We start from the raw sequence: 15,873 nt of genomic DNA on the forward strand, positions 1-15,873 counted from the left end.
TTGCATGGTGAGCAAGTGGCTTGGGCCCTATTTACGAGGTTGCTAATAAGGCCAATTTTATAGTGTATGGAGCTGTAGGAATCCTAGCGCATATACTGACCAGTGAAGATTGTTTAATGGTAGACTGTAGTAGAGAACCCATTAGTGGATTTCTCAGCTGGCGCATTGAGGAAAGGGAGCTCGTCAGACTGTTCCATTTAAAAAAAAAACAAAAAACTGCAGATGCTGGAAATCCAAAACAAAAACAGAATTACCTGGAAAAACTCAGCAGGTCTGGCAGCATCGGCGGAGAAGAAAAGAGTTGACGTTTCGAGTCCTCATGACCCTTCAACAGTTCTGTCGAAGGGTCATGAGGACTCGAAATGTCAACTCTTTTCTTCTCCGCCGATGCTGCCAGACCTGCTGAGTTTTTCCAGGTAATTCTGTTTTTGTTCCATTTCAAAGGCGAATTTGAGCACATGATGGAGGGTATGTAAGGTCCTACACGTCGCTGCAAATTCAAATAAATCAAACGTATCATCCACATAATGGAAATGTGCAAAGCATATGCAAAACTCAGAACATGATATCTAATGTTAGATGTGATTCTGCAATTGGACACCATTTTCCAAACAATCCAAATATATTAAGAATTACACTGCTAACCCATTTAAGGTTAGCAGTGTAATTTAAGTCAGGCTTGCAACACGTCCTAGCTGATATTTACCCCTCAACCAAGATCATTAAAACAGATGATCCGATCATTTTCACTTAGCTGTTTGTGGAAGTTTGCTGCGTGCAAATTGGCTGCTGTGTTCATACGAACATACGAATTAGGAGCAGGAGTAGGCCACTTAGCTCCTCAAGCCTGACCCGCCATTCAATAAGATCATGGCTGATCTGATTGCAACCTCAACTCCATATTCCCTCTTATCCCCGATATCCTTTCACCTTCTTGCTAATCAAGAACCTATCTAGCTCTGCCTTAAAAATATTCAAAGGCTCTGCTTCCACCGCCTCTTGAGGAACAGAGTTCAAAAGACTCACCACCCTCTGAGAGAAAAAAATTCTCATCTCTATTCAAATGGAATAAGCAAGAGGGTGAAAAGTTATCAGGGGTAGGCAGGAATGTGGGGTTGAAGTTAAAATCAGATTAGCCATGATCTTATTGAATGGCGGAGAAGGCTTGAAGGACCATGTGGCCTACTCCTGCTCCTAATTCATACGTTCATATGTTCATACAACAGCTGGATGTCCAGGAAACCAATAGCATTATGACCCACAAAAATATCGCATTGGCTAAGGGTGGCTGTTTTATCAATAATAGTGGGAGCAGGAAGAGCACAAGGGTTGGCAGGCGTCCTTTATGTTTGCACTCAGGGCCTCTGCATTAAATAGTGGGACTCAGTACACCTACAGAGACCAACTCCTGCCACCAAACTCCACAACGAATGGCATTATCCAATCCGATGCCGAGTCAATATCTATATGCACATTGGTCTTTTCATTCCCGTTCTGGGCACCTGGTTCCTTGTTTGTTCTGGTGAACCCAGCTTCGGTAAACCAATGGCAGAGAGACAATGGAAACCAGATTTAGCATCAAAACTATCTGGAGCTGCCTCACAGACACTAGCTCACCCAAATCTGAATTAAAATGCCTTTTAATGATTTGCCAAAATACAGAGGGGAGAATACCAGCTGACGGCCCTGGATTAAAGATTCTAAACACAACAACAACTTGTATTCAGTTAACACCTTTAATGTAGTAGAAGCAAGAAGATACTTGGGCAGGTAAGCAGGAGATTGGTCAAAGAGGTAAGTGAGTCTTTTCAGAAAACAAAGGACTTGGTATTTATGAAACACCTTTCATGAACTCAAGGCATCCCCAATGGGTTAGTTTTGCAGTCACTATCACAATGTGGGAAACGTGGTAGTCAATCTGCACACAGCGAGGTCCCACAAACAGCAGTGATAATCAAAGCGGCTTTAACAAACCATGAATAAAGGCATATGGGGTGGAGTTTTGTGTGAGTGACTGTGGCTTTGTGGGTGGGGTGTGGTATTGTTTTTGGGGTGTTAGGTATTGGGTATTGTGTGTGGGCTTATTGCTTGTGAGGTATTGTGTGTGAGGTATTGTACATGTTGGGTTTGGGGTATTGTGTGAGGTATGTGGAGTATTTTGTGTCGGGGGAGTGGGGTATTGTGCACATGAGGTGGGGGTTATTGTGTGTGGGGGGGTGAGGTATTTTGTATTGGGTATTGTGTGGGGGGTGTGAAGTATTGTGTGTGGGGGGAGTGGGGTATTGTGTGCGTAGAGTGGGGGTTATTGTGTGTGGGCTACTTTGTGTGGGGGGTATTGTCTGTCAGGTGTGAGGTATTGTATGGAGGGTGTGGAGTATTGTGTGAGTAGGGGCTGGCGTATTGTGTGTGGAGTATTATACATCGGGTGTGGAGTACTTTATTGTGCATGGACATAGCAACACGCGGGTGAACCTCCAGCATTTTGCCACTCGTGCCTGCACTTGTGGAATAATTTACCAGGGAAGGCTATTGAATTGGAGATTGACAGTGGGATCGAAAAAAATTAGGAACATCTCTGGAGTCAGAGGGGAGGATTGGGGGACACAGTGAGAAGGTAGAAGCTGGGGTAAAGGTAAATGGAAGGGATGCATATTTCAGGCCTAATGATCTTTACCTGCTGTTTATAAAAAACTCACATTCTAACTTTGCAGGGATTAAATAAGTTTGTTTATCTGTGGTTTTTGTACAAACATGCTGAATGCAAGCTGTTGTTACATGTAATAACTAGCTATACATTGGCATGTCTAATGAAAGTATGTTGATGTAGAGGTGATTTCAAAATAATCACCATCGCCCTGGGTAAAAGTCTTTCTTGAGAGAGTTCTCTGCACATCCCACGCTGCCTTTTCTTTTGTAATTGTTTTTAAAATTTTGCAAAATTTTAAAACCAGCCCTCTCTGCCCATCCCTCAAATAAATGGGTAGGAAAGGGAAAGAAATTTCAGCAATCTCATCTCACTGGCCATCAGCCAACCTAAAGAATGCAGGAACAAGGAAGTAGTGGAGAAAGGTATAAGCCCTCCCAGAACAAGCTGAGACTTTGCGAACTGGCAAAGTCAGTGAAAGTCGCTTGTTTTTCAGAGTTTGTTGGATTATGCTGTGACAGAGGAGTCCATGTGTTATTTTGTGTTCAGCTCTTTTGACTGGTGCATTTTTTGATTATAATTGTCTGGAGGAAAACTGAACATAGGTTTCACACACAGCACACTCCCATTCAGCAATGATACAATCAAGGGCTGAATATATATTGAGGCCGATGTCAATGAATGTGCAGAGGAGCAATCACTGACTGCGGACTGCATTAAAAGTAAGTACAGAAAATTTGTTATTGTATTTTAGGTTTGGCCATGTTACAAAAGTGCAACTTACACAAAGGTGTGTCGATTTCTGTCGCTGTGAAATGGGTGAATTCATCTCCATGTGATAGCTGGTGCTTGTCAAGGGCCTGCTCTACTTCTGACAGTAGGAAAACATGTAAAAAAAAAGCAAAAAAAAAGACTTGCATTTATATAGTGCCTTTCACAGGATGTTCCAAAGCACTTTACAGACAATTTTGAATGTAATGTAGAAAATGTGGCAGCCAATTTGCACACAGCAAACTCCCACCAACAGGCAATGATGCTTTGGAAATCACCTTTACATCAGTGTGTAATGACAATATCCAGACTTGGGCTGACAAGTGGCAAATAACATTTGCGCCACACAAGTGTCAGGCAACGACCATCCCCAACAAGAGAGAATCCAACCATCACCCCTTGTCATTCAATGGCATTACCATCACTGTATCCCCCACTATCAACATCCTGGGGGTTACCATTGACCTGAAACTGAACTGAACTAGCCACATAAATACTGTGACTACAAGAGCAGGTCAGAGGCTAGGAATCCTGTGACAAGTAACTCACCTCATGACTCCCCAAAGCCTGTCCAAGGGAAAAGTCAGGAATGTGATGGAATACTCCCCACTTGCCTGGATGAGTGAAGCTCCCAACCACTCTAGAAGCTTAACACCGTCCAGGACAAAGCAGCCCACTTGACTGGCACCACAACCACAAAGGTTCATTCCAACCACCACTGACGCACAGTAGCACCAGTGTGTACCATCTACAAGGTGCACTGCAGGAACTCACCAAGGCTTCTTAGACAGCATCTTCCAAACCCACAGCCACTACCACCTAGAAGGACAAGGGCAGCAGACACATGGGAAAACCACCACCTGAAAGTTCCCCTCCAAGTCACTCACCATCCTGACTTGGAAATATATCATAAAACAAAAACAGAATTACCTGGAAAAACTCAGCAGGTCTGGCAGCATCGGCAGAGAAGAAAAGAGTTGATGTTTCGAGTCCTCATGACCCTTCGACAGAACTTGAGTTCGAGTCCAAGAAAGAGTTGAAATATAAGCTGGTTTAAGGTGTGGGGGGTGTGGGGGGGAGAGAGAGAGAGAGAGAGAAGTGGAGGGGGTGGTGTGGTTGTAGGGACAAACAAGCAGTGATAGAAGCAGATCATCAAAAGATGTCACCAACAATAGAACAAAAGAACACATAGGTGTTAAAGTTGGTGATATTATCTAAACGAATGTGCTAATTAAGAATGGATGGTAGGGCACTCAAGGTATAGCTCTAGTGGGGATGGGGAGAGCATAAAATATTTTAAAATACTTAAAAATAATGGAAAGAGGTGGGAAAAGAAAAATCTATATAAATTATTGGAAAAAAAACAAAAGGAAGAGGGAAACAGAAAGGGGGTGGGGATGGGGGAGGGAGCTCAAGACCTAAAGTTGTTGAATTCAATATTCAGTCCGGAAGGCTGTAAAGTGCCTAGTCGGAAGATGAGGTGTTGTTCCTCCAGTTTGCGTTGGGCTTCACTGGAACAATGCAGCAAGCCAAGGACAGACATGTGGGCAAGAGAGCAGGGTGGAGTGTTAAAATGGCAAGTGACAGGGAGGTTTGGGTCATTCTTGCGGACAGACCGCAGGTGTTCTGCAAAGCGGTCGCCCAGTTTACGTTTGGTCTCTCCAATGTAGAGGAGACCACATTGGGAGCAACGAATGCAGTAGACTAAGTTGGGGGAAATGCAAGTGAAATGCTGCATCACTTGAAAGGAGTGTTTGGGCCCTTGGACGTTGAGGAGAGAGGAAGTGAAGGGGCAGGTGTTGCATCTTTTGCGTGGGCATGGGGTGGTGCCATAGGAGGGGGTTGAGGAGTAGGGAGTGATGGAGGAGTGGACCAGGGTGTCCTGGAGGGAGCGATCCCTACGGAATGCCGATAGGGGGGGTGAAGGGAAGATGTGTTTGGTGGTGGCATTATGCTGGAGTTGGCAGAAATGGTGGAGGATGATCCTTTGAATGCGGAGGCTGGTGGGGTGATAAGTGAGGACAAGGGGGACCCTATCATGTTTCTGGGAGGGAGGAGAAGGCGTAAGGGTGGATGCGCGGGAGATGGGCCGGACATGGTTGAGGGCCCTGTCAACGACCGTGGGTGGAAAACCTCAGTTAAAGAAGAAGGAGGATATGTCAGAGGAACTGTTTTTGAAGGTAGCATCATCGGAACAGATGCGACGGAGGCAAAGGAACTGAGAGAATGGGATGGAGTCCTTACAGGAAGCAGGTTGTGAGGAGCTGTAGTCAAGGTAGCTGTGGGAGTCGGTGGGTTTGTAATGGATATTGGTGGACAGTCTATCATCAGAGATTGAGACAGAGAGGTCAAGGAAGGGAAGGGAAGTGTCAGAGATGGACCACGTGAAAATGATGGAAGGGTGGAGATTGGAAGCAAAATTAATAAATTTTTCCAAGTCCCGACAAGAGCATGAAGCAGCACCAAAGTAATCATTGATGTACCAGAGAAAGAGTTGTGGAAGAGGGCTGGAGTAGGACTGGAACAAGAAATGTTCCACATCGCTGTTTCTTCACTGTCGCTGAGTTAAAATCCTGGAACACCTTTCCTAACAGCCCTGTGGGTGTACCTACACCACACGGACAGCAGCGGTTCAAGAAGACAGCTCACCACCACCTTCCCAAGGGCAACTAGGGATGGGCAATAAATGCTGGCCTAGCCAGCGAAGCCCACATCCTGTGAATGAATAGTTTTTAAAAATGGGCCTTTCATTAAGACATGTCAATGTATAACCTGTCAGTACAAGTAATAAACTGTTTTTGCGATGTTGATTGAGGGATAAATATTGGGCAGGACACCGGAGATAACTCCCCTGCTCTAGCATCATGGGATCTTTTATGCCCACCCGAGACGGAAGACGGGACCTCGGTTTGACATTTCATCTGAAAGGTGGCGCCTCTGACAGTGCAGGATTTCCTCAGTACTGCACTGAAGTGTCAACCGAGATATTTGTGCTCAAGTCCAGGAGTGGGATTCAAGCCTATAATCCTCTGAGTCAGGAGTGCAATCACTGAGCCACAACTGAATTGCAAAAAAAAACATTTGACTGTTACATGGAGCTCCTAATGGGGAAAGGCTCCACTCAGTGTTGTACTAAGCCACACCAGTAGGTCTCTGGTTCAATTCTCAATTTGCCTTAAGTTAGTTGTCAGCTGTAACTCAGCTGTAATCACACTTGTCTCTGAGTCAGACAGTCATGGGTTCGAGTCCCACTCCAACGACATGAGCCCCGAAACCTATGTTGACACCTCAGCGGAGTGTTGAGGGAGTGCTTCACTGTTGGAGGTGTCGTCTTTCAGATGAGACATTAATTTGAGGCTGAGTCTTCCCTCCCTGTATTTCAAAGCAGAGTTAGTTCACCCTGGAGTCCTGGCTAATATTTATTCCTCATCTAACATTACACAGAACAGATCACCTGGTCATTAGCACATTGCTGTATGTGGCACCCTTGCTGTGTTCAATTTGGCTGTCATGTTTCCTGGGGTCTCTGCATTACTAGTCCAGTGACAATACCACTATGCCACCACCTGCCTGCTATGTGTTCCTCATCATCTCACTTCTCCCTATCTCTGGACAGTAATTTCCTCCAGCCCTCCCAGATCCCTGCACTCCTGCAATTCTGGCTTCTTGTACATCCCCGCATTCATTGTTCCACCATTAGCGTCCGTACCTTCAGCAGCCTAGACCCAAAACCCTGGAATCCCTCCCTAAATGTCTCCACCCCCACTTCTTTAAGACATCTCAAAACCTACCTCTTTCACCAAGCTTTTGGTTACCTGTTCTAACACTTCCTTGCTGTCAAATTTTGCTTGGTAATCCTCCTGTGAAGCACTTTGGGGATATTTTACTACTTTAAAGGTGCTATCTAATTGCAAGTTGTTGTGTGTCCTAAATAGATTCCATTTATGTAAAATACACATTGACAAAGGCTTTCAGTTAAGTGTCAGCCTGACTATTAACCGTTGCTTCCTTTTCAATGTGGACCTGCTTTCACTGCTGTGGTTTGACAGGATGCCAGCAATACCGAGCGGGACCAGGTTAACTGTTCAAACTGATCTTTTCCTGTTTTGTAGGAAGATTATCGTGGATCACATGGATCACAGTGACATGGTGACGCCAGGTAAGGAATGGAATCAGGATTAGCTGGGTGAGAATGTGCATTGTGCCCCTCCCTCCCATCCTGCCCAAGGAAACAAAGACATTCCAAACTCCATTGGAAACCGCAGCCTTCACCATGTTATCTGGTGTCGTTGTTTATAAGTATGTGTTTGACTTACAGTCAAGCAACTTTTTTTTAAGCAATTCTGCCCCCCCTCCCCCCCCCCCCAAGGTGCTGACTCCTTGGTGGTCACGGATTCACAGGGTGAAATCTCCTGTGGCACCGTGCCCAAGAGGCCAGTCAAGTGCCCTGAGCCTAAACAGCAAAGCATTGGTTTGGCTTATCCCCCTCAGCGGTTTGAATTGCAACCCAAGCATTCCACCCCAGCTCCACTCGTGTCCTCAAGCAGTGCTGAGTTACAGAGGTGCACAGAGAGAAATAAATCTGTGCTCCCTGTCACTTCTCCACTGGCTGGCACTTTGGATTCTTTATTTTTAATGTCCCATCCTGTCATTTGGATGTGACGTTAAACCCAAAACAGTGAGGTTCTCTCCTGGCCAATATTTATCCCGCAACCAACATTGGTCCAGAAACAGACTATCTGATCATTATTTCAATGTTGTTTGGGGGAGCTTGCTGTGTGCAAATTGGCCACACATTTCCTACATCGCAACAATCCTTCAAAAGTACTTCACTGACCGTAAAGCGCTTAGGGATATCCTCAGATTGTGAAAGGTGCTATGTAAATGCAAGTCTTTCTTCTTTTGACTCCTAACTACCTAAAGTTATGACCTGTGATCACACCCTTTCCTTCTCCCCTTCTAAACAAAATACAAACATGCTTATCTATTGATTACTCAAAACAAAATGGTAACCCCAGAGGAACCAGTAAGATATGTTGAACTGACACATATGAACTAGAGAATACAAGTGAAGATTTAAATGCTGTCACCTTGGCCAGGATGGTAGTATGCAGAGTCAAAAGGACACCCCTTACTAGAATTCTGCTGTACTGCCAGAGGTGCTGTATTTCAGATGAGACTATATCGTCTGACTACTAGAGTGGATGTAGCAGGTCCTTGACACTTGCTGTAGAAGAGCAGGGAGCTTTACATTCCTCCTTCGAACAACAGCATCGAAAACCGATTAACCAATAATGAATCTTGTTTGCTGTTTGTGGGTTCTTGGGGGAGGAATTTTCCCCTTGTCGGGCGGGCGAGTTCAGGAGCGGCTGCGCAATTAATGACCGGCCAGCATGCAATGCCTGCTGATAGCCTCAGTGCCGCTGGGGTGGGGGAGGGGCTGGGTGGGAGAAGCGCGAGCTGCAGAAGTCAGCGCAGGCGTGCACTCAGTGAGAGCTCCCTGAAGGCACAGAGCTGCCTCAGGGAGCTGAAGATGTTGAACATTAAAAATAAAGATTTCAAAAATAAGGAAAACATATCCCCTCCTGTGACTCTGTCACCTGAGCAGGGACATGTTAGAAAAGAGGTTTAAAAATTTTTTTTGTTTTTTTTTTAAATCATAGTTTGAAACCTCGTCCCGCCCGTGGATGAGATTTCGCAAAAAAATGCAAAGGCCGCTTGGCCGATTTGCCAGCTGTAAGGTTGGGCGGGCAGGGAAAATTTCACTTTAATTAATTGACTAATGGGCTTGACGGCCCTCTTAATTGTCGGCGGGCACACTGCCGACTCCTTCGCGTGCCCGCCGACCGAAATATCGCGCAAGTGCACGATGACGTCGGGACACTCGCTATTTCACACACACACACACCGAACTGAAAATCCTGCCCTTTGGTTTTTTTTTATTAATATTCATCCATGAGATGTGGGTTTCGCTGACTGGGCCAGCGTTTATTGCCAATCGCTAGTTGCTCCTTGAGAAGGTGGTGGTAAGCCGCCTTCTTGAACCGCTGCAGTCCGTGTGGTGCAGGTACGCCCACTGTGCTGTTAGGGAGGGAGATCCAGGATTTTGACCCAGCGAATTTACTGACCCAGCGAAGGAACGGTGATATGTTTCCAAGTCAGGAGGGTGTGCATAAATTTGCGGTGCTGCCTTGGAAGATGAGAAACAGTGCAATATAAATGCAAGCTTTTCTTCTTTAACTAAAAAGTGGATTTTTGTTCACTTGATGCTACCCACCGCCCCCCGCCCCCCCCTTGCTGCCTTGATACATTATGGCTTCGCATGGTGAGGAATGTCAATGCTGAACAATGGAACTTGTTTCATATTTCACAGCCATTGTCATCTGAACCATGGGTTGGATACCAGTTAGAACACTCCCCATTACGTCAGCAATCCTGAGCGAACCTGATGATATACTCACAAGGGAAAACGCTGAGATTGTGCAGGCTCGCTCGCTGGGAGACCTTCTAGCCATCCTTGCGTAACCTGGAGACTTCCTCTCCCACTAGCTCAGCAGTTCATATGACCATGCATGCAGTATTTGCTAATCCACTTACCCCTATATGATGCAATCTCTACCCCAGTCAAGAACCTGTCCAGCTCCCACATGAAGGTAGAGTCAGACCCACAGCATCAGCTAGCAATGCATTCCTGAGACTCCCTACTCTCTGGGGAGTTGCTGCTGGTGGTGGTGTAATATTTATATGAAACTAAACACGTCAGTTGCTTTGACAACTAGACTGAACCTGGTTGGTCATTGTCAACATGTGACATTCCAAGTATCTGACATATTATCATTTGTTTCTGTATCATCTTAAGATAAGAACCCCTATCATATTAAATGCTTCCCAACTGGGCCCTTTGGCAATCTAACATTCTGCCACCAAATGAGACCAATTTGGCAAATAGTTTCAAATGCCAGGTAAGTATATCCATCCATTATTTGTTAAAAGGTCATAAGGACTGGGCCCAATTTACTTTTGGGATATCATGAAGGAATCAAGAGATAGATATGTCAGGTTTAGTATAGGATAGTTAACATGCATGGTTGATAAAATACCTAACTATTCCAATGCTCCCCTGACCCGCCTCCCATCTTCCACTCTCCATAGCTTTAAACTCATCCAAAACTCTGCTGCCCGTATTTTAACTCGCACTGTCCTGTTCAGCACCATGCTGGCTAACCTTCAGTTGCTTCTGATCTCTGTACGCCGATAATTTTAAATTCCCATCTTCATGTTCAAATCCGTTGGTGGTCTCACCCATCTCTGTAATCTTTTCCAGCCCTACAGCTTTCCAAGATATCTGCACTTCTCCAACTCTGGCCTCTCGTACCCTTCCTTCACTCCACCATCGGCAGCTGTGCCTCTGCTGCCTGGGCTCTAGAGCTCTTTGTCTCTCCCTGTCTTCTGTTTAATTTTCATTTGGTCATGGGATGTGGGCATTGCTGGCTGGACCAGCATTTATTGCCCATCCCTAGTTTCCCTTGAGAAGGTGGTGGTGAGTTGCCTTCTTGAACCACTGCAGTCCCTGTGTTGTAGGTACACCCACAGTGCTGTTAGGGAGGGAGTTCCAGGATTTTGACCCAGCAACAGTGAAGGAATGGCGATATATTTCCAAGTCAGGATGGCGTATGGCTTGGAGAGGGACTTGCAGGTGGTGGTGTTCCCATGCCCATGTTCATCTAGATGATAGAGGTCGTGGGTTTGGAAAATGCTGTCGAAGGAGCCTTGGTGAGTTTCTGCAGTGCATCTTGTAAATGGTACACACACTGCTGCCACTGTGCATCGCTGGTGGAGGGAGTGACTGTTTATTGTGGTGGATGGGGTGCTAAAAAAGCAGGGTGCTTTGTCCTGGAGTTACATTAGTCCTGACATTCAAACAATGACTACACTTTGAAAGTATTTAATTGGCTGTACAGCCCTTTGAAAATCCTGGAGTTATGAAAGGAGTCATGGAAATACAAATCTTCCTTTAAGGCCCTGTTTGAAACTTAGCCTATTTGATCAAGTTTTTGATCATCTTTTTCCTTCTTTAGCTCAGTGTCAATTTTTAGCCTGACAATTCTCTCTGTGAAAGAAAACTTTCCTCATGTCCTCACGAGTTCCTTTGCCAATTACTTAAATCTGTGTCCTCTAGTTACTGACGCTCTTGCCAGTGGAAACAATTTCTCCTTACTTACTAACAAAACCCCTCATCATTTTGAACACCTCAATTAAGTCTCCCCTTATCCTTCTCTGCTCCATGGAGGACAATGCCAACTTTGCTAGTCTCTCCACACAACTGAAGTCCGGCATCCCTAGTGCCATTCTGGTCAACCTTTTCTGAAGCCTCCCCAAGGAAGTGGCATCCTTCCTACTGTGTGCGTTCCATAATTGAACACGTAATCTAGCTGAGGATGGACCAGTGGTTAATAAAGGCTGTAGGTTGTTTAGATTACATTCCAGGAGGCTGCTGCACAGCCCCTGTTGTTTACACTGCTCAGATCTGGAGTCCTTATCTCTGATGGCTCAATCACTTTTTGTGGGTCTATATTCCCACTGCTGGAAAAGGAAACCAGCTTTAGTAGGGTAAGCACCAAGAGCTGGCCAAGTTTCTTGGAATTTGAATTAAACATGCACCATGTATAAAAGCAACTTTAACAGCGCTCAGTATGACTACTTGTGTGACATAACTACTTCAGCCTTTGTGGAAGATCAAATACCCAATAGCTGTATAACAGGTAAATATTTGTCTCATTCTATAGTTTGTTCTTACAAGATTTTGTACACTAATCGCCATTTTTGACTCTTCTCTTTTAATTTTGTTAGCACATGGGGAGCTCTGCCCAAATAGCTACAATTCCTACTGTCTTAATGGAGGCACCTGCTACATTTTAACAACGTCCAATCCTTTCTGCTGGTAAGTCAACTATAATCCTCGGTGTGTAATGAATCACGGTAAGACCCCAGCAAGTTACCACATACAGCTGATACGGTGCTCCACGGAGATCAAAGGTGCAGCAGGAGGTCCCCCTCTTTAGGAATTAACACCCAAATACAAATCCAGCTCTCACCAATGGAATGAGAGCCTATTCTTTCTCCCCGTTGTATGGGACAGAAATCAAGTGGCCCAGGTCTTCCTTGAATTCGTTCATGAGATGATAGGCATCACTGGCAAGGCCAGCATTTATTGCCCATCCCAAATTGCCTTTGGAAAAATGGTGGTGATCCACCCTCCTGAACTGCTGCAGACCAGTCCAAAGAGCGTAGGTACACCCAGAGTGCTGTTGGGACAGGTGCTCCAGGATTTTGACCCAGTTACAGTGAAGGGATGGCAATATATTTCTAAGTTAGCATGGGATATGATTTGGAGGGGAACTTCCATGTGTTTGCTGCTCTAGTCCTTCTAAGTGGTAAAGGATGTCGGTTTGCAATGTGCTTTGAAGGAGCCTTGGTGCGCTGCTGCTGTGCATCTTGTAGATGGTACACCATGCTGCCACTGTACGTCGGTGGTGGAGGGTGTCAATGTTTCATGTGGTGGACCTGGTGTCAATCAAGTGGGCTGCTTTGTCCTGAATGGTGTTGGGGTACTCATGTGTTGTGGGAGCTGCACTCGTCCTGGCAAGTGGAGAGTATTCCATTGCACTCCTGACTTGTACTTTGTGGATGGCAGAAAGATTTTTTTTGTGGGGGGGTTGGGGGGGGAACGGCGGCAGTTTCAGGAGTTGACATTGAGTTATTCAACTGTGGAAGTCGTCACATCTAAGTCAAATTCTGTCCTGTCACACATAAGCTTCTCAGAAGGCCACTGAGACTGGAGGGGTCAATTGAAAATGTCAAAACTGAGATTTGTTAGGCAAGGGTATTAAGGGTTTGGAAATTAAGGTGGGCAAATGGAGTTAAGAAACAGATCAGCCATGATCTAATTGAACGGTGGAATAGGATTGAGGGCTGAATAGCTGACCCAGTTCTTATGTTCCAAGAAGATCCCTTCAGCATTGAGATAAACTCATTCAACAGAGACAGACGATTGAACAGTGTTAGCTGATACAGATAGATCACACTAACCGTGACAGTTATCCACACCTAATCTTCCTATTTTCCCCAGGTGTAATGACAGCTTCAAAGGAAGCCGATGTGAAGAGTTCCTGCTTGAGAGCCAAAAGCCAGATAGGACCATAAGTCCATCGCTGGTTGTTACCATTGTGATGACTCTGCTTATTGCCTTAGCTGTGATTATTGGAACACACTTCTGCTGCAAGTAAGTGGACCTGAGTAACTGCAATTGATTTGGCGTGGCAACCCCCCTGGGTTGGATGGGGAGGAGGGGAGAAGGATAAGGTAAGGCGGTCTTGGCTTTTTTCTGCTGGGAAATGTCCTGACATTTTTAAACTTTGTGTCCAAAGGCACAGCCAAATGAGCTGCTCTGCCCTCCCCACCAAATCTTCAATTCCCTTCGCCTCTTTTGTGGGTGAGAATATTTGCTGGGGTTGATCCCAAGGGACCATCGGTTCTCTGGTGCCTCTCTGTATCGCCTTTGTTTGTACGTTAGAGCGGACAGAAAAAGGAGACCTTATATTTAAACAGTACCTTTTCTCAGCCTCAGAATGCCCCAAAGTGGTGTACAGCCAGTGAAGTACTTTTTGAGCTGTAAGCATTGTTGCAATATAGGAAACGCAGTGGATTATGTGTACACAGCAAGCTCCCACAAACTGTAATGAAATAAATGACTACATAATCTGTTTTATGTACTGGATGAGAGATAAATATTAGTCAGGACACCGGGGGAGAACTCACCTGCTCTTCTTCGAAAGGGAGCTTTTATGTCCACTTGAGAGGGCAGATGGGACCTCAACTGAATGTCTCATCTGAAAAGTGGCACATCCGACCATGCAGCACTCCCTCAGTGGGCATGTCAGCCTGGATTTTGTGTGCAAGTCCTTGGAATGGGGACTGAACCCATAGCCTTCTGACTGCGACTCAAGAGGACTACCAGTGATCACCGAGTGTCAGCTGATGTTTCACCATGGTGGGAAGAAGACATCATAGGCAATCACTATCATGCCTACTCCCAGCATCCAGACGATTGCATTCACTTTCTCCTCACGGCCATCTCTTTAAAAGCCACACCCCATTCTCTACAGCCATCTCACAGAGGTACAAGTAGTGTAAATAACATGTTGCATTTGTATAGTGCCTATAATATAGGGAAACATCCCAAGGTGTTTCACAGGAATGTTATCAAAGGAATTTTGACACTGAGCTAACTGGGCAGATATTAGGATAGGTGACCAAAAGCTTGGTCAAAGAGGAAGGTCCTAGAAGCATCTTAAAGGTAGAGAAGCAGAGAGCCGGAGAAGTTTAGGGAGGGAGTTTCAGAATTTTGGGTACAGCTAGCTGAAGGCAAGAATGTCAATTGTGGAGCGCTTAAAATCATGGCTGCTCAAGAGGCCAGAATTGGAGGAGTGCAGGGGTCTTACAGGATTGTAGGACTAGAGGAGATTTCAGAGATAGAGAAGAGTGAGGCCACAGAGGGATTTGAAAATAGAGATGAGAATTATGAAATTGAGATGTTGTCAGAGCAGGAGCCAGTGTAGCTCAGCAAGCACAGGGGTGATGGGTGAATGGGACTTAGTGTGAGTTAAAACAGGGACAGCATTAGCTCAAGTGAATCCTTCCCCCCAAGGTATTCAAATTGCTCTTCGCAAAATTGCACAGCTTGCAGCAAGTGCTGAAAATGAGTATTTGACACATGAATTATTCAGTTTCTTGCACTTTCAGGAAATGGAGACAAAGGAGAAGCAATCAGCAGAATAGCAGCCTGTACCACATAGTAGCGACACGTGGAGCCGCCAACATCAGGGAGATATTATCAGTCAGAATCAAAAAGCAGGATGTGGATTGCAGACCTGTTTAAATGCACCAAGGTGGGCTTGTTTTAAGTGAGAAACATTGAAATGAGTGACGATTCTGAACTGTGGTGCTGAGAGAATCTCACTTGAAATGAATGAGCGGAACATTTGAGACAGGCGCAAGTGTCCATCAGCGACAGCAAAAGTTCATTGTTCATTCCTATAATCCAGCTCTCCCAGGCCGTGAGTAACAGAGATCTCCATATTCCACCTGTCACTGGACTCCCTTCTATGTTCCTCGAAGCACCTCAGCTGTTATGCCACAGTTATGAAACTCATTTGTTTTACCAGCGATGGAACTTCTTAAACTCAGAACATTTACAGCTGGAATTAACTTTTCGTCAGTACTTTACAGTCTCCTGGACTGGGCTGCAAGGCATAAAACAGACCCGCCCTTGTCAGCCGTACAAACTGATGAATAACAATTTAAGTATTGTCCAACTTGTAAGTGGTGGTCGCACTATAAAAGCTATGTATATTCTACTTATATTCTGCAACGAGAGAAATTAAATTAGTGAAAATGGA

The 15,873-nt window shown here is 45.3% G+C and overlaps 1 protein-coding gene across 1 annotated transcript; it reads left to right on the top strand.

Moving 5' to 3' along the window:
* The first annotated feature begins 3,064 nt into the window (after positions 1-3,064).
* LOC121272074 (pro-neuregulin-4, membrane-bound isoform-like) lies at positions 3,065-15,873 on the top strand. Its single transcript, XM_041178504.1, has 5 exons — positions 3,065-3,366; positions 7,528-7,574; positions 12,266-12,356; positions 13,545-13,697; positions 15,218-15,873. The coding sequence occupies exons 2-5, from the start codon at positions 7,547-7,549 to the stop codon at positions 15,351-15,353; spliced, it is 408 nt and encodes a 135-aa protein (XP_041034438.1). The 5' UTR covers positions 3,065-3,366; positions 7,528-7,546; the 3' UTR covers positions 15,354-15,873.

This window comes from Carcharodon carcharias, chromosome 32 (assembly GCF_017639515.1).
Source record: "Carcharodon carcharias isolate sCarCar2 chromosome 32, sCarCar2.pri, whole genome shotgun sequence".
Taxonomy (NCBI): Eukaryota; Metazoa; Chordata; class Chondrichthyes; order Lamniformes; family Lamnidae; genus Carcharodon; species Carcharodon carcharias.

Coding starts and splice junctions, on each gene's coding strand:
- LOC121272074 (XM_041178504.1), top strand. CDS start 7,547: ATGGATCACAGTGACATGGTGACGCCAG. Junction 7,575..12,265: donor CAGTGACATGGTGACGCCAG/GTAAGGAATGGA, acceptor TAATTTTGTTAG/CACATGGGGAGCTCTGCCCA. Junction 13,698..15,217: donor GGAACACACTTCTGCTGCAA/GTAAGTGGACCT, acceptor TTGCACTTTCAG/GAAATGGAGACAAAGGAGAA.